General features: G+C 41.7%; 1 protein-coding gene across 1 annotated transcript in view; it reads left to right on the top strand.

Moving 5' to 3' along the window:
* The first annotated feature begins 4,298 nt into the window (after positions 1-4,298).
* The window catches only part of CCDC169 (coiled-coil domain containing 169), a 33,671-nt gene continuing 19,274 nt past the window's right edge, over positions 4,299-18,695 (top strand). The window contains exons 1-4 of the mRNA XM_075085167.1: positions 4,299-4,522; positions 10,766-10,848; positions 11,296-11,406; positions 11,494-11,534. Coding sequence (XP_074941268.1) covers positions 4,446-4,522; positions 10,766-10,848; positions 11,296-11,406; positions 11,494-11,534 — 312 coding nt within the window. The 5' untranslated portion in view covers positions 4,299-4,445. The remainder of the gene's footprint in view (positions 4,523-10,765; positions 10,849-11,295; positions 11,407-11,493; positions 11,535-18,695) is intronic.

Below are 18,695 nucleotides of genomic sequence, written 5' to 3'. Positions count from 1 at the left end.
TCCAAGGGTGGGTGGGTTGTATAATGCTGATTTGAAAACACTTTGGGATAGCCTATTTGTTAATACTCCTTGACAAACTAAATGTAATCCTTTAAAAAGAATTGTTAAAACTATCTTTCACCAAAGCATGCTGACATTCAGATCACCATAGAATGGTGTAGGTTGGAAGGGACCTCCACATGTCCCAGACTAGAGAGATCTGTAGTCCACCCTTCTTCTCAAAACAGGTCCAGTGCCAGTTCTGCTCATGTTTTGGTTATCTCCAAGGATGGAGACTTTACAATCTCTCTGAGCAAACTTTGCCAAGTTTGACTCTGGTAAAGGTAAATATTTTTCCCTTATAGTGGGCCAAAATTTTTCATAAGCACTTGGGTGAATTGCTGTTTATCCTATAGTGCACACTGGAGAAGAGTCTGGCTTCTCTGGCTTCTCTCCGACTTCCTCTTGGGTAGCTGCTGACTGCACTAAGTTCTCCTCAAGCCTTTTCTTCTCCAGGCTGATCATCGGCCACGTGTACGTGTGCTAGCCCCTGGCCAGCTTGGAAGCCCTTAGGATGTGTTTGGGAGCCCATGGCTAAGTGCTCCAGCTTGTGGTCCCACAAGTGCTGAACAAAGGGGAAGAATCACCTCACTCAGCCCCCTGGCTACTCTCCCGCTAACGCAGCCCAGGAGGCTGTTGGCCTTTGCTGCAAGGTGTGTTGCTGGCTCACGGTCAGCTTGTTCACTAGGGACCCCATGTATTTTCTTTGAAGTTGCCTTCCAGTTACCACCCCCAGTCTGTGCTGGTGCATGGGCTTTTCCCATCCCAAATGTCAGATTGTGTTTGCTTTTTGTTGAATTTCATTAGGTTCCTTTCAGCAGCCTGTTTCTCCAGGCTGTATGCCTGCTCTGAATGGCAGCCCTGCCCTCCTGCATAGTGGCTGCTCCCATCAGTTTGGCAGCAGCAGCAACAAACTTGGTGAGAGTGTGCTCAGTCTTCCAGGCTGTAAATAAACAATTAAGGGTACTGGCTGAGGTATTGATCAGTCAGTACTTGATGAGTCAAGCAGCCATACTGCTATTCACCACATTTTAAGCCTGCTGGCTCAGTCAGTTTTCCAGCAACCTTATTTCCCAGTGATCCAATCTATAACTTACCAATTTGGCTATAAAGGTGCTGAAGAAACTTAGCTAACATTGTATTAGGCCAAGATGTTTTTCATATATGTTAAAACTAAAGGCCACTAAACTATCTCTAATTAGAAGAGCAGACATTCAGCATCCTTGGAGAAGGACTGAGAGACTGATAAAAGGGAAAACTCCCACCTCAGACAAAGTCAGTATCCTTTAACCAAGGACATCCTGGGGCAATTAGACCTTAAGGAGCACAACTAATCAGGATGGTTTATGTGTGCTGCTAACCTGGTAAGAAATAAGTGTCCTTTGGGTGAACTATTCACCTCATTATGATACTAAAAATCACGCCTATACACATGAAAGCCCCCTACGTAAATAAGCCCCTTACTCTCTGAGCATGCATAGTAAATTTAAAAGGAGCTGTACCTCTATGATGAAGTGAGAAAGAAACTACCCAATGACTAGCTGGGGCAGGCGTGAATATTACATGTTACTGACACATTTAACTGCATAAATACCTACTGTGACTTTGACCCGGTGTGCTTGATCTGTGGGAAACCACCAAGAACCCAGGCTTGCACAACCTTGAAATAAATAAGCAACGTCTCTCCTGAGCGTGTGATTATTGGCTCATTGCACACCGCTTTTTGGACAGCACAGGTACTATGGGAGACTATATCAGAGTCCTTGGTAAGATCAAAATATAAAACATACACCAGTTTTCCTTTGTTCACACAGCCAGTCATCTCATTATACCCTAGTTACTGGTGCTACAGAAATAACTCCTTTGTAAAAACTAATTTATGTCGTAATCCAAATGTTTGTCTTCAGCAACTGGTCTGCCTTGCTTTTAAGCAACTGTAGCTGTTTATTGCCTTCACATAATCTGAAGATATGCCTTTAAGGATAAAAATCTGTTTTCAAATGAATTGTGTTGTGACCAAGTTTCCTAACCTTTCTTACTAAAAAACTTAAGTCTCAAAAATAACATTAAAAGCCTTAAAACAACTAAAGTACATTTGTAGGTATCTATATATCTAATTTTAACCAATTCATTCAGAATAAAGAAATGGAGGAAAGCTCTTATGTGTTCCAAATGTCACTATATTACTACTATAATTGCTACAAATATTGATGGTTTGAAGTTTTACCCACTCTCACAAGACCTCTGTCCAAAAGACACTTTTGCCCTTTTCCCACTCCAGTTCCCAAACCATGTGGCAAAGCACATGGTGTGGTCCGGGTTCATCCTTATGTGCACTGTGACCTAGTTCCTGGGAGCTTACCTCGTGAGGACACCTAGTAATCCCTGAGTTGAGGCTGGGACCTGAAAGCATCCTGGAGAGGAGGTCAAAGACAAGTCTCCTGTGGCACAGTGCACTGTGGCCAGGATACAGCCCTCAGTTATTCTGTGCTCTCAGTTCTCAGACTTCCTTGTGATTCCTGGGATCTTTCTGAGCTCTCTGAATGTGCCCTCCAGTTGAGAACTATTCAGTAGGCATGTTAAATTAATCTTGAAACAGTTCTTCACAAAAACTGATAACAAGAAAAATGGGTACCGGTTAACCCCCTTGCTGTTAAGATTCAGTGCAATGAGACCGTTATGAATGCTAACCAATCCAAGACATTACTTAAATTATTGGTTTGGTATGGAATGTATTTTCAGTGTATCTTAAAAAGGTAACATTCAGTAAATCCTGAAGGCAAAATGAGCAGCTAAATGTAAATGCAGTTGCAGTGCAGCACTCTTCTAATTTTCTCTTGATTAAAGTACTTCAAACAATTTTGAATTCAATCCACACCTCAAGTGATGATTCACTGATTAGATGATAGCATCTGTTATAACTTGAGACTGATTAATCTCAGTCCACCCCATAAAGCCTTGCCTTGAGAAAGCCATGAACCGATTTAAAATTCCTGATTTGAAAAATGCAACATCAAACATTTTTAAGCATGAATCTGGACCATTGTAAGAGAATTAAAATATTAGGCAGTACGTATTGACTAATTGACTCCATTTGTGATCGGTGATGATTAAGACTGGTTCTTCTAAGTTCTTCTGTCCTGTCTCAAGTTAAGTACTTGCAAACTAATTTCTGCACAGCGCAGATCAGTTATCAAGGGTGCTAGGCATACTTTTAAGACCAGGCCCTGCTGTGCTGTGCCTGCCTTCACACGTCGGTCAAAGCATTTATTTAAAACTGGACTACTATCCACCCAAAAGAAGTGTTTAAAAAAAAATCTGCACGTATTTGTGTTTACTGGGTCATGAAAAGCGTAGCACATCAACAGTTCACCCTACATGGTCAAAACTCTTTAACTGGGCCAGAACTGTGTTGTATTTTTTCCCAGTAATTTCTGGTGCAGCCCAAGCTATGTGCTGGGGAGTTGCCTAGACAGAGGGAAGCAAAAATGCCATCAAAGGAGGGGCCATTACAGCAGCAACTGGCAAGAGCTGCTGCAAATGTGGGCAGATTGAATGGGAAACATAGAATCATAGAATGTCCTGAGCTGGAAGGGACTCACAAGGATCATCAAGTCCAACTCCTGTACCTGCACAGGACAACCCTAAAATTCACACCATATCTCTGAGGGCATTGCCCAAGTGCTTACTGAATATCATCAGGCTTGGTGCTGTGCCTGCCTCCCTGGGGTGCCTGTTCCAGGGCTCCACCACCCTCTGGGTGAAGAACCTTTTTTTAATATCCAACCTAAACCTCCCCTGGCACATCTCCCTGCCATTCCCTTGGGTCCTATCATTGGTCACCAGAGAGAAGAGATCAGCGCCTGTCCTCCTCCTCCCCTTGTGAGGAAGCTGTAGTCTAAGGACTTCAGCCGTTCCTCATACGGTCTCTCGTCTAAACCCTTTGCCAACCCCGTGGCCCTCCTCTGGACACTCTCTAGTAGCTTTGTATCCTTAATGTACTGTGGCACCCAAAACTCCACGCAGTACTCAAGGTGAGGCCGCATCAGCGCAGAGTAGAGCGGGACAACCACCTCCCTCGACCGGCTCTAATGCAGCGCTTGATGCACCCCAGGAGGTGAAGGCGAGGCTGGCTACCTGGCAGGCGTTCGCGCCGGGCCCCCGTGTCCCCATCTCCGCTTTCCCCGGGCAGCGAGAGCCACAGCGGCTGCGGAGGCTGGGTACGCCCGCCCCGAGAGGTGACGGGCCGGGGGCCAGGATTAGCGCCCGCCCGCCTCTGGCCACACCGCGGCCGCGGGAGGGCGGCCGGGCCGGGCCGGTCCCTCAGGCCGCCGCCGGGCGCGCAGCGGCCGTTACCCCGCGCAACGGCCGCCGACGCCGGGCCTGGGCGCCGGGCGGGCGGCGCCATGGGGGAAGGCGGTGGCAGCCGGGCGGCAGCCCCCGACAGCCTGGGGCTGGAGCTGGGGCGGGAGAGGCGGAAGAAGTGAGTGCCCGGCGGGGGACGGGGCTGCGTCTAGGCAGGGCAGCGGGGAGCTGCTGCGGGGAGCGGCACCCAGGGGCCGGCCGACCGGGGACTCCGGCCGTCTCCCTGCGGCAAAATGGCGGCTGTTGCCTGTGTGGGGTGCCCCGGCTGGTGGGGTGGGTCGGGGGCGGCCGGGGAGGCCGTGTGTCTGCCGGGGGCGCCTACGGCTGGCCTGGGAGCGGGGTTGGGACTGGTGAGGCAGCGTGGGGCACAGGGCATGGTGGGCAATAGGAACAGCTGGCCAAAGAGCTGGGGTGGGCATCGGGAGCCTGAAGAAGTAGGATACGTAATTTTAGCCAAAAATGAGGCTGGTACTGAACAGGCATGGAAAATAGGACTGGGTGTCATGGTGTAACTGCAGTAGGCAGCTAAAAGCTACAGAGCAGCTTGCTCACCCCCCTCCCAGTGGGATGGGGGAGAGAATTGGAAGAGTAAAAGTGAGAAAGTTTGTGGGTTGAGAGAAGGTCAGTTAAATAAGTTTAAAAAAAGAGGAAACAGAAACAAACACAAGAAAAGCAAGTGATGCAAAAAAAAACCCCATTGTTCACCACCAGCCAAACAATGCCAATCCCCAAGCAATGACAGTCTTGGCAAACTTCGTTTTATTGCCGAAGCTGACATTACGTGGTATGGACTATCCCTTTGGTCTGTTGGGGTCAGCGGTCCCAGCTGTGTCCCCTGCCAACTTCTTGTGCACCCCCAGCCCACTCGCTGGTGGGGTGGCGTGAGAACCGGAAAAGTCCTTGACTCTGTAAGCACTGATCAGCAATACCTAAAATGTCTGTGTTATCATCACAAATCCAAACACAGCACCATATGAGCTACTGTGAAGAAAGTTAACTGTATCTCAGCCAAAACCAGTACACTGGGACTGGAAGCCGTGATGGGGTAAGAACAGAAAAGACCTTATGTGGGTGCACACTTGTTTGGGGGAAGAAGAATCAAATGGACAGCAAGGTGCTCTTTAAATACACTTCTTTCCACGATGTTGAATAAAACTGGAAAGCTGGATTTCACTGTTCTCTACTATCAGTAAATATGTCTGAAACCTACAGGGAAGGTATGGTATCTCTTTATTGAAGTTTGCAGAGAAAATGAGGAATGTTGCTGCTACCAGTTAGTCCCCTTGCTTATGCAGCAGCATATGGTTCAGTGCTCTGATGATTGTTGATGCTTACGCAGTGGTGGGATTCTAGGTTGGGTTTTTTTGCCAGTTTGCTTAGAAAGTTACACATTTTTCCGCATGTTAAAGAGCGTGATTGCCTTTTGAATGCTAATAAAATAAAAGTTAGAAAATGTCAGAAGCTCCTGTGCTGCCTTCAGTCAGACCCCTAATATTTACACTTACATACCATTTTCAAATATTCTGTTCCATACTGATTTTTCCCCTGGACAATGTTTCTTTCAGTGTCTAGGCTGCAGATTCTTTTCAAACTAGTCCTGCAATTGTGGACTTTATAAAATGTTTATTCACTAATGAAAAGGGGGAAGCCAATGTTAATAGAGTCAAAAATGGTTAGGCAGCTTCTGCACTCAAAATGGCACAAAAAAGAGCTTGGACATACTTGCACCAATGTGTAAACAAATGTCCTTTTACTAAGTCTCCTGAACAGTAGTGTGTCAGTGTAATATATCAATTATCCTCTGCATGTACCAATTCTTTTACCTGACACATGATCCTGATATTATAGGTGTTTAGGTAAAAAGCAGAATGTTACTGGCTTTGTTTCACTGCTCTGATTTTTTTTGTTTTTAATTAATGAAAACCTAGATTCTTTATGTACCTTAGGTTCTTGCTGATATCACTGAGACTTTCCTGCAAGACTGGGTCCAAAGCCCAGGACACATTGTGAAGTGGTGCCTTATTTGCCAATGAAAGGAAAACATATTTAATAAAAAACCTTTCTTTTGATGGCATAACAGTGAAAGACTTGCTCCTCCAGGTAGATTCTGCACCTGTTTTCTGTGTGTAGCTTGTGTGTGCAAATAGACAATACCATTATTGCCTATTTCATGGAAGTGATTTATTCAACCTAACTGTTAATGACCAGGGTTGTTAGACATCTACATCTAAACTAGTGGCATGTACAGTCAATGAATAGAGAAAGGGTCTTTGAAGATGTGATTCATCTGACCTGCTTCAGCTGGCTGTTTTAGCACGAGATGACTCACACCCTAGGAGGTGCCTGTTTCTCTCCATTGGGTATAAAGCAAGCTGAGGATGGCTGGCTTGTAGATAGCTCTCTGCATTCCTTCACAGCCATCTCACCCTTGTCGTCTTTTTACTGGCTTATTTGATTATCATGCCATTTAGGTGGTTTGCTAACAGCCCACCTACCACTCTCATTTAACACTCACAAAGAAGAGATTTTTTTTTCAAAGAGTAAATTGAATCATCTGTGTCCGTAAGGGGTCTGTACATAAAATACCTGCTGATTCTCAGTGATTGTGGATGTAGTATTGTGAGGTCTTTCAAAGGCTTTAATGAAAGTCAGCTGAAATCTGACTCTGAATTACTGTAATCAAGATTCAGTGCAGGTTTTGATTGGGAAATGTCATGGCAAATGTTTCTGAGAGAGGGAGAAGGTATATAATACTGCAGTACACTTCTTAATAGACAAAGATGTCTTAAAGCCATATTTTTATGCATGTCAGCTACTTCGTAATGTTCGTGGAGTTGTGTGTTAATTCAGCCTGTGAGATTTCAGCTTCTGTGGCTTTCCTGGCAAAGAAAGCTGTAGTATTTTCCCAGCACACTGCTGACTGCAAGTGTCAGAAGTCTGTCACTTTCAGTAGAGTATGTGCTCTTCCCTGTGGTGCCTTTTGTACTGCACAGTATTGTTTCTGCTTTGTCATAGGTTCTGAAGGCACCTATGTGTTTTGTCTTCTACAGGAATCAGTAGAGGTCTGCCATGTTATAGAGCTGATGCCCTAGAACTGGTGATTTGCCTTGAGCTGCTCCTGTAATGTTTCACTTGTTTCTCTCTCCACTATAGAAAATGGCTTCAGGCAGTCTTTTGCCTGATACGTGTACCAGAGATCCAGATCTAGGTGGCTTTCTTGTTATACTTAGTATGCAAGGATGTAGTTAAATTCCCCTGATGACTTACATGTGAGCTTCCAGGATTTATGGGCTTTCCTCTTGTGATGACTACAAATTGTCCATTGACATGGGAAAGATTCATAGGACTTGGCTATATCTGATTATGTTTAATACGTGAGATTGCAGGTAAAGTCATACCACAGTCCCTCGAAGTACAGACCAAGTCTCTGTTTGGGCAGGCAGCTCTACACAGCTGCATTAAATTCACAGTAACAGATACACGGTATGACGGTCACTTCCTATCACAATTAGAAATAACCCCAGAAATACAAAATGCTCCAATACATTAAAAAGCTGAAGTATTTACCAAGTTGGTCAAAGCCACTTTTTTCTACATCCCTTCTTTGTCAGTGCAGGGACTGTAATTTACTGCATATACACTGACTAAAATAGGGAGGTTCCACTCTGGCTACTTTCTGGGTGCTGTTGGAGTATTAAATGTTTCATAATAGCTAGATTTTTAAAAAAATTGGTTTCAATTGCCAAATGAAAATAAGACTTCCTGTCAGTGTAGCAATTATAGTCTGACACCTGACAATTTATCATTTCTGTACATATTTTCATCAGGACAAAAATAATTGGAAGTTGGCTGGCAGTTTTGCTAATGGTGCAGAAAGAATAATAAAATCTAATGTAAGAAATGTTGTGTGTAGTCTTGAAATGGTAACAGAAATTAAAAACTGAAAACAGTAGATTTAAAGAACTCATTTTTCCTGTGTTATCCCTCTGATTCTGTCTAAGCACCTAGTTAGGATTTGTTTGAAAAGGAAAACAATTTCACTTTGATACAGCTGAGCTCTAGTTACAGTACTGACTGTGTCTACTTTCCTTCCGAAAATCCTATTTTAACACTCACTGTCATCATAATTTCCTCTTTTCCAAGCACTGAGAGGCTGATAGAAATCTGCCTTACAGAAACCTTATCTATTTGTATTGGAATGATACCCATCAATGTAGTAAGATTTTGTCTTTCTTCTTCCTAGCCATCTGCCTCTTACGTTTGGAGTGGGAGCAAATAGGCAGCAGCAATCAGATTTCCTTTGGTTTTCCTGCATCTAAGCTTTTTGACTCATGTTTCAAGTCTATCATTTCCTGGAGCTTTCACCACATCCCTTTTGTCTCCAGCAAGTTACTTGTACTGCCATTATTTCTTTGCCTATGTCCCCATTATCTAATTTAATGTTAGTAGGGACAAAAGGGGCAGTGGAACAAGGAGGGAATAGAAAACCCAGCTCTCCCCTGCTGCTCAAGATGTCTGTCTTATTGGGCTCCAGTATGTTTCTTGCACTGAAAATTTACTTGAATTATCTTAAATTACTCTTCGTTACATTTCTTTGCTATTTCAGCTCTTCAGCCCTTCCCATTCTAGGCATACCTCTTCTGTTTCTTAAGATTGGTTGGTGTGCTTCTGCTTCTGCAGCTTTCAGTTGAAATATGATGTTTCAAGCTATGGAAAAGAAATGTCACCAACTGAATGTGAGCATGAGGAGTTCCAGCTAAACATGAGAAAAAGCTTCTTTCCTGTGAGGGTGACAGAGCGGTGGAACAGGCTGCCCAGGGAGGTTGTGGATTCTCCTTTCCTGGAGACATTCAAAACCCACCTGGATGCGTTCCTGTGCTCCCTGCTCTAGGTGTGCCTGCTCAAGCAGGGGGGTTGGACAAGATGATCTCCAGAGGTCCCTCCCAACCCCTACCATTCTGTGATTCTGTGAGTGCCACAGGTGATACCATTGCTTAGTGATCAGCTCTATCATCAAAGCTTTGATTTATCATAGGTTAATTATTTCTTGAAGATAATTTCTCATTATGAACATGTTCAGAAGGAGAAGATCCGTGTTGATGTGGAATCCCCCCTTTAAAAAAACAAGGCAACACCAAGAAATAGGACAGCACAATTATTTTCTTTCTTGCATGTTTTAATGAACTAGGCTAAGAGTTAAAAGACATCTGTTGTCATATTGGTATTGTAAAGCATTTTCCAAAGGGCCTTATTTGCAGAGTTGTGTTCTCAGTTCTTTTGAAATATCTCAATTTGGCCACTGAAAAATGGAGGCACCCAAGAACCACTGGTTGTTTTTTGAAATCTTGGCCTTCCAGGCTTAACTTTAAAGGACAAAACCACAAACTGCTCTTGCATTGTGTTGCGCTGTGTTTCTCTTGCAGCTATGCTGGTGTGGGCTGACTTCCTGGGATCTCACAGGCAGGAATATTTCTCCATATACATCTCCAAAAATAACCAAGCAGTTGGCATAAATATGGGCAATAATTTAGTTAGCAGTAATTTCCTCGTGGCATGATTGAAATCATATGGTTCATTGTAGACCACTGAACTACCATCTTGCCACTTAAAAGGATGAGAGTCATTCAGTGTGTTGTATGATGCATGCAGGTGCGTTGTGCTCTCTCTCTGGTTGCACTTTCCAAGGCAGAAAGAATCCAGTTTCCATGGTACATGTCAGTTGTCTGACTGCCTGACCAGTATACAGAAGTGATCAACAGGCAAAAATATATTTTCCCACAAGAGTAAGTTTAAGGTACTGAAAAAAATGGTGGCTTTAGCTCCTGTGGTTTTTTTTTTTGTAACATTCATCTTATTTTAATCACTGTGTTTCTTTTCTGATAGTCATAGTACATGGTATGCTTTGATTGGTTTTGTTATGGGTACAATTTAGAAAATAACTATTAATCATTGAGCAGTGAGTCAAAGTGAAGAATTAAGTCCGAATTTCAAATAGCACATCTCTCAGGCGCATTATTGTTTCAGAAAATATATTCCTTGTGCATCTTCTTTTAGATGAAAAATGAAAGCCACTGTCTTCTCTACGTTTGCTTAATTCTGATGATCTGCTAGATAGTAATTAAATTTTAGGAAATGTTGGTCTTGGTTTTTTATGGAATTAATTTTCTTCACAAAGTAGAAATGCTGGGTTTTTTTAAGGCACTGTAGTATCCCTAGAGAAAAAAAAAATAAAAAAAGGGCAAGATGATGTAATTACATAGGAAAGATCAATAGATGCTTAATTTGAAAATACATTAATTTATTCTTTTTAATTGTAAGAGTAATGCAATAGCCGATTTATTGACTTCTCTAAATACCACAGGCAAATGCTTGAAATCTCTATATTTGAACTGAGAAATACAGTAACAGAACTGGAAAAAAGACTTAGCAGTATTGAAGATGAAGGTAAGTGCATTACAACAGAGTGTTGCTAATTGATTAAGAAACAAAGGAAATTTATTCTTTTGGGTAGGCCCTACAGAGATACAAATTTTTGTTTAGAAATTTAAGTTTTCCCTTTTCAGACATGACAATTAGAGGTGTGATGTTGCAAATGTAAAATCAAGGAATACTACATGCTGCATGTTAGCTTTAATTATTAATGAGACAAAGAACAACATGAATTCATAGAGTTGGTTAATATTCTGGCCACAGTAAGCCCAGTGAAAAATTGCCTTGATTTATATTTTCAAGCTCTTTTGTATGCAAACATCCTCATTATGAGGCTTACTGACTGGAGACTTCCTCAGTCTCCAGAAAAAAAAGTAGGAACAGTTTGAAAAAATGCCAGCTTTTACTTGAAATGGCATTAAATAATCTGGGAAACAGAATAACCCAGCCTTTCTTTTTAAGGTAATGAATGGAAAACTAGATACGAGACACAAGTAGAATTGAACAAACAGCTGGAAAGGCAAATTAATATTCTTCAAGAGAAGATGGAGCTTATTCGTGGCAATCCAGCAGGTAGAAATGGGTATTCATAACTGTTCTTCAATAGAATTTGTGATGTTGAAATTATAACAATGGGTCAAATTTTCTGCTTATTTGTAGATAAATTGTCCGTTGTTCGCATCTTTGATCAAATGTCCGTGGTGAGTACTATGGCATTTAGTCGGTTAACAAAAAAAGGCAATGTAATTGAAGAACTTGTATAATCTTTGTTTTTTTCATGACAGGAAATATCAACAGCCTGGTCTAGAAACCAAAACAATCAGTCCTGCTTACTTTTTTATTCTTTTAGATATGCAACTGCTTATAGATCTATAAAGTACGGAGTAAAATAATTAAATAGGAGGGCTGTAAGACCGGAATGTTGGGAAGAATCATGCAGTGAAATTTTTGACTGAGTGAAGGTTGTGTGATCGGACGTGCAGTAAGGCATATGAGATGGAGGAGTTGGACTAGTTCCATGAATAAATGGAAAAATGTTAAACCTTGATCACAAAATCATGCAATCATGTAGGTTGGAAGGGCCCCCTTTGAGATCTTCTAGACCACTCCTCCTACTCAAGCAGGGCCAACAACAGGTTGCCCAGCATCATGTCCAGTTATGTTTTTAATATTTCTGTAAGTGGAGACTCCACAAGTTCTCTGGGCAATGTGTTCCAGTGTTTGACCACTCTCACAGTAAGAGAAGTGCTTTCTTGTGTTCAGATGCAATTTCATGTGTTTCGGTTTGTGCCCGTTGCCTCTCATCCTGTCAGTGGGCACAACTGAGACAAGCCTGGCTCCTTCTTCTTCATTCCCTTCCATCATGTATTTACACACATTGTTGAGATCCCCCTGAGCCTTCTCTTTGCCAGGCAGAACCATCCCAGCTCTCAGCCTCTCCTCATCTGTCAGATGCTCTGGTCCTTTAATCATCTTCGTAGCTCTGTGCTGGACTTGGTCCAGAAAATCCGTATCTTTCTCCTACTGGGGAGCCCAGGACTGGACCCAGCACTCTGCGTATGTCTCACCAGTGCTAAAGAGAAGGGATGGATCACCTCCCTCAAGAATGCTGGCAACATTCTTCCTAATGGACCCTAGGCCGCCATTGGCCTTCGTTGCAGCAAGAGTGCATTGCTGGCTCGTGGTCACCTTGTTGTCCACCAGGACCCCATGGTTGTTCTCTGCCAAGCTGCTTCCCAGCCAGTTGGCCCCCAGCATATACTGGTGCCTGGGGTTATTTCTTGCCGGGGACAGGACTTTGCATTTTCCGCTGTTGAACTGAACTTCATGTGATTCCTCTCTGCCTATTTCTCTAGCCTGTTGAGGCGCCTCTGAGCGACAACACAATCTGCTGGTGTATCAGTCACTACTCCCAGTTTTTATCAGCTGTGATAACATAGACACATAGTTGCAGTAACATTTTGCATAATACACTTACAGGAAAATTCCTCATTGTACAGTAAATACACCACTTTTGCAACACCAAAGGAAGTATTTATTTTAATTTTAAAAATTTTGTTTATTAATAAGCTCATATTTCATGACCTGTATTTCAACAAAGCATAAGACATTTTGCTGTGATCTTGTAGAGAAAATGGCAAGAAAAAACCAAATATTTTGGCCATTTAGTCTTCTAAACTAGTAAATGAAATGAAAACAATTTTAGACTCAGGACTGCTTTTTCTTTAGTCTGTCATCTGCTGAAGTCTTTTATTTTGAGACCTTTGCTGCTTCTTAACCACTTTTAGGAATAAAGAAGGCAGGTAAAGATGTGATAATGCCTTGTAACATAAGCAAGAATAATGAACATTATGAGGTAGGGCTCTGATGTTTTTTATCCCAGTTGCTTATGCTTAGAGAAGTGTTTCCATCTTAATTTTTTGTGCTTCAGATTCTGAAGATTAATGGGAGTTTACTGAGCCTAGAGGAGGCTGCATGCCCTATTAGTGGAAATGATTATCTGTTGTAAGAAGGGTGTGAATAATTAACTGCTCTTTCTGATCTGATCCATGGCTTTCAGATAATAAACATTCTTGCTAGTTTTAGGTCTGTCCTAGAAACCATGGAGTTTTCTGGGTTGGCAGGATATGGGGTCTTTTTTAAACAGTTAATTAAAAAGAGAACAAAATCTTTCATATCCCACTTTCCTGTTTCAGAGTTGATTTGAAAATACAACTGGGATTATATTTGAAGAAAAGTCTTTAAGACAGTACACTGATCTAGAAAATTTACAGTAGAGTCTGCTTCAGACAATGTTATTCCTATCAGCCTTTAAAGCACAGATTGGCATGAATGCTTACAGTATCAGAAGTGTTTATTTCTATCCAGTTGCTAGTACTCTCTTAACAAATCCAGTTACACGTTGCCAAGCACTTGAAGGGTCATTACCAGTGAGATAATCTCTTTTGCCAGCAGCTGGGCTGCACCAATCCAGTACATTTCTGATCCCTACTGAATACTGCCTTGCCTCCTCACCTATGAGCCATGGTGCTGAGAGGTTTCATTATGGTTCCCACAAAGGAAAGAATGACAGCACAACTGAAAGATTCATACTGCCAAAAGGAGTCTAGAAGACAGTTTGAAGAGTCCTAGACTTACTCAGTGACACCTGGGGAAGTCTGGAGCCCATGTGCCATGCCATAGATTTTTCTTCTGCCCTTCCTTCAGCCTTCCAGCTTTGAGTGAATACATTCTTCTGTTTGCTAGCCAGAGGGGAAAAAAAGTGCTTAGGGATTTAGTGAAATTTTTCATTTTTCTTTGTTTTGATTTTTGGGAGATGGAAAGAGGGGAAGAAATTAGATGTATTTTGTGGGCTTCGCTGTTTGTTTTTTTTTTCACTGAAGCTATCAGAAAAGACAGTGTATATTTACAGGTACTCTTGGAGAGTGCAAAGCTGCTTTTTTTTTTCTTTTAAATTTTAGGAGATAAAGCATTGGTAAAAAAAAACCCCACACAGATCATTTTGTGGTGTTGAGGCATATAGGGTTATCCAAATCCTTTTTATGTTTTTGAGAGTTGTTCGGGAGATCGGGGGAGAAATATTTAGCTTCTCCACAGATGAGGATAAAGAGCAGATGTGGTGAGTGGGTGTAAAAAACCAAAGAGCTTTGCAGCCAGTCATCAATCTACATTTGCTCAAAGTAAAAATGCTGAAAGTGGGTATATATTAAGTCGTGTGTGTATGTGTTAAATCAAAAGTACACTATGATATTCAGCTTTCAACTTGCAGTTGCATATGAAGCTCTGTGGAAAGATTGCAAAGTGATTCTTCCAGCAAGATGATATAATTCCTAGCATATGGCAACAGTAGATAGTAGATTTTGTTTTGAGCAACATATTAAAAAGATTAAATAGCATTTGCAAGTCTTTTTAACCTATGTTCCCAAGGAAATTAGAATTACGCAGTTAGATGTATTAGAAGGATGTCTAATAATTCTTAACTTCCTACACAATTTCAGCTATATTTAACAGAGGAGATATCTCAAAGATAGTACTAAAGAGATTTATCACACTCAGCTAGTCATTTAATGTACCATAGTCAATAGAAGGAGAAAAACATCTCCATACAGTAATTCATCCCATTTAGAGATAGGTAGCATAAAATATTTTCTTGATATCAAGCACTACAGGGAAAATAAAAAAAGATAAGTCACCAGGGACCCTGGCAGTCAGCAAGCTATAAAAACCTGAATGAAAGAGAAGAATACAAATGCAAATTCTGGAGTATGAACAAGGAAGCACAGAGGATTTTCTGTGTTGATAAACTGCGATAATTGTTGCAGACGGCTTGCACTATTTTTGCTTTAGAATTAGAAATGTATGAATGATTCCTTACTATTGAAAACACCCCTTGTAGCTGTACGCTTCTACGGGAGAACTTATCTTGGGCCGCATATCTCCGGGACACAGGGCTCTACCCACCCTGGGGACAGTGATGCACAGACATCAATATGATGGATACAAAATGTCCGTTTATTTGGCTGCGTCACACGCTTATATAGCTCTTGCGCTTCCTGTTCCTGCCACTCCTATGGGGAGGAGTCTATCTTTCCGTCACATCCCGTGATCTTCCGGTCGCCGATCCCTGTCTATTCCCCTACAACCCCTAAACCATTTAAATATACAATTATTATTCTGAAGTCCTTATACTGACTTGAGATAATATTTTTTTTGTTTCAGAAAAATCATGAAGGTGTCACATGACAATAAATGCAGAACCAATACCTTGAACACAAAAATGTTTACAGCCACAGTTTAGAAAATCATATTGTGTACTGAGGGCAGATTAAAAATAACCTGAACAGTGTCAAGCACAAGAGAATTCCAACAGTGTCCAAAACTAATGTTTAGTCAGTAATTTCCTTTATGTCCCAATGAATAATACAAGTGTCATACAGTACTTCAGAAATAATTACAGAAGGAATGCCTTCTCTCTGAAGTATAACATGGTGTGAATTTTACTTGCCTCTATTAAACATGCTGCATTCATTTGTTCACATTTTTTCATTAAATGATTTTCTATGAAATGATTTCTCTGCTAAGCATAATTTCCCATATAAGCAGAAAGAAAATTATTCCTTTCTGTCTCACCATTTCTGCAAGAAAGAATCCCTAGATAGCGGCTTTAGTATGCAAATACTGAAAAGCATACTGCAAAATCAGTTCAGAAGAGCACACTCCTGATAGCATTGCCTTAGCAACGCTCTAGTTAAGTTTAGCCAAGGAACAAAGGCTTCTGTGATAAATCACCATTTTCAGGAATGTCCAGCACCATAGCTGAGAAAATTCTGACATTAAGGGCTATATACTTGCCTTGCAAGCTGCCTTTCTGAGAGCACTGTGACCACAGGACTAAGACCCTCACACAGCCACTTCAGGGTTTTTGCTGTCAGTTTTAAACTGTAAGTAGAATGTGCGGCAGTGTCACACTGGAGAAGGTGTTGGCAGCATGACAGGAGGGGAATCTTGGGTTTATGAAAACATGCAACGAAGACTTTATTTCAGTAGGTGTTGATAACTGCTTATAGAGAACATCAGCACTTCAAAATGGCGTAGGAAATATTGACAATTCTCTTAGGAAGTCACTGATGACAGTGACAATGAACCTTGTTGCTCTTGCTGGATTAAGTCACCAGTAGATCTATGGGAAGAAGAAATCTGGTATCCTGTCACAGAATCACAGAATCCCAGGTTGGAAGGCACCTCAGGGATTGTCTAGTCCAACCTTTCTAGGAAGGGCGCCGTCTAGACAAGGTGGCCCAGCACCCTGTCCAGACGATTCTTGAAGGTGTCCAATGTGGCCGAGTCAACCAGTTCCCTGGGGAGATTATTCCAATGGTTGACTGTCCTCACGAAAGAGCCTATAACTGTCCATCATGATCCCCCAGTCATTTGAGTTGTCCCACCATGTTTCAGTTACTCCTATGATATCATAACCTTCTGAGTGGGCACGAAGCTCCAGTTCCTCCTGTTTGTTTCATAGACTGCATGCATTTGTATCTTTTTGTGAAACTTGGAAGTGTTTTGGGGAAAGTTCTCTAATCTTTCTCCTTTTGACAGGAGAAGACTTCTTGAAGAAGTCTTGAAGACCTTCTTCAGTAGGTCTGACTGCCCTCCTCACAGACTTCCCCTTCCTACTCCTTTCATCTGACCTTGGACACCTCCAAGAGACCTTTTTGATTTGCATTTATAACTTTCCTTGACATGTTGGCATTAGTTGTTCCTCCTGGTGGCCTTATGCAAACTAACAGACTGTTTTGTTCAAATCACTTTGTGGTATTCCCAGAGGCAGAATATACTTTGTATTTCAAAGAAATGGTCAGGGAAAAACCTTGCTGTCAAGTGACATTATTAGCTGGCTTTTCTCCAGAATTCCTTAGCAATTGACTGGGACCCTGGGATATCTTCCAGAGAAAATGTATAAGGAAGCACTCTCCACCCTTTTTCAGGCCTTTCAGAGACAGTAGTAAATGAAACATTTCAGAGTCAGCAACAACTTGTTCTGTCCATCTGAACCACAGCAATGGAGGTCTCCGTTTTAATTTCCTCCTCCCCAAGTCAGCAGATAACCTCTGTGACCAATGCTGTGGAGACCACTGCCATGAGGATTTAGGGTAGCAGTGTCCCACACCTGTTACACGGAGAGAGCCTGAACTTGGCACCATGTCTCCGGGCTGATTTTTTTACCCTGGCCATTGCCAACATCTGGTGCGAGCGGGACACTCTGCAATCATGGAGTTCAGCTCTCGGTCTGGTATCGACTATAAAGATATGTTAACCACAAGGGGGCACTTGGCATTTAGACAAGTACAGGGAGCCTTTCTTCACCTGTACTGAATCCCTTACAGGATCTAGTGTATATATATTCAGTGCATATTGTATGTAGAAATATGCTATGCTAAATAATTTGTATGTATCATTTTTTCAGTAATATATGACTAGTGAGTTTATTGATATCAACATAAAATCAAATTCCATAACAGTAAAACTGAAGATGTAGTATTGCTTTTTGCTCTTGATGAGTTTAAAATTATATGCTAAAAGATTCAGCTAAATCAGCTGATGAACATCAGCTCCTAGTGTTGAAGGGAAGGGAGTTTATTTTCTAAACAAAACTTCATTTGATTTAAAATGTCAAGTAGAATGGATTGCAAAAGCTTCTTGTGTTGTTTTTTTTTCTACACAACTGACAGATGTATTGCTTCTGTTCTAACTCATGGAGAAAGGTTAAAGAGGATTAGAGCTGAAGCAAATTGCCATAAGGATCAATAGTCTGCATGAGCTGGGCTCTTATGAAAACAAGTTTGAACCTCTTGATGATGTCATTGATTTGTCACCTTGTCTGTTGTGAAATGATTGATAGAAATTGTCACCTCTGTTGCCACTGGTAGAAGGGCAAGGAAAAATCCAGAATGAGAGCAACTTATGTGGGTGGCCTTGAAATTCAGCTGCAGTATCATTCTGTATAATTTTATTTTCTGGCAAGTGTTAAGCCAAACATGTAACTTTGGTCGAATGAAAAGGAAATTGTGTGAAAAAAAGAACAACTGGAGAATTGGTGTTCCCTTTGTGAAACCCAGGGCTTTGGTCACTGCTGGACACAAGACGTAATGCAGCATTGCTCTGAGAGTGAATCTTGCTAAGCCCTGCAAAATTCCGTTACATAAAGAAAGTATTCATTTAAGATCTCAGTGTGTCTTTTAGCCTACCAGCTTGCTCAGAGTGGCTTGACATGGATGACTTATTGAAAACTAAGGATCTTAAATTCAGGTTAAATCCCTTAGTCAGCTTATGTCTCCTTTTCAGGAACGCATTGTCCAGCT

The sequence above is a fragment of the Phalacrocorax aristotelis genome, chromosome 1, assembly GCF_949628215.1.
Source record: "Phalacrocorax aristotelis chromosome 1, bGulAri2.1, whole genome shotgun sequence".
NCBI classification, from domain to species: domain Eukaryota; kingdom Metazoa; phylum Chordata; class Aves; order Suliformes; family Phalacrocoracidae; genus Phalacrocorax; species Phalacrocorax aristotelis.
This window is presented reverse-complemented; position numbering and strand designations above follow the sequence as displayed.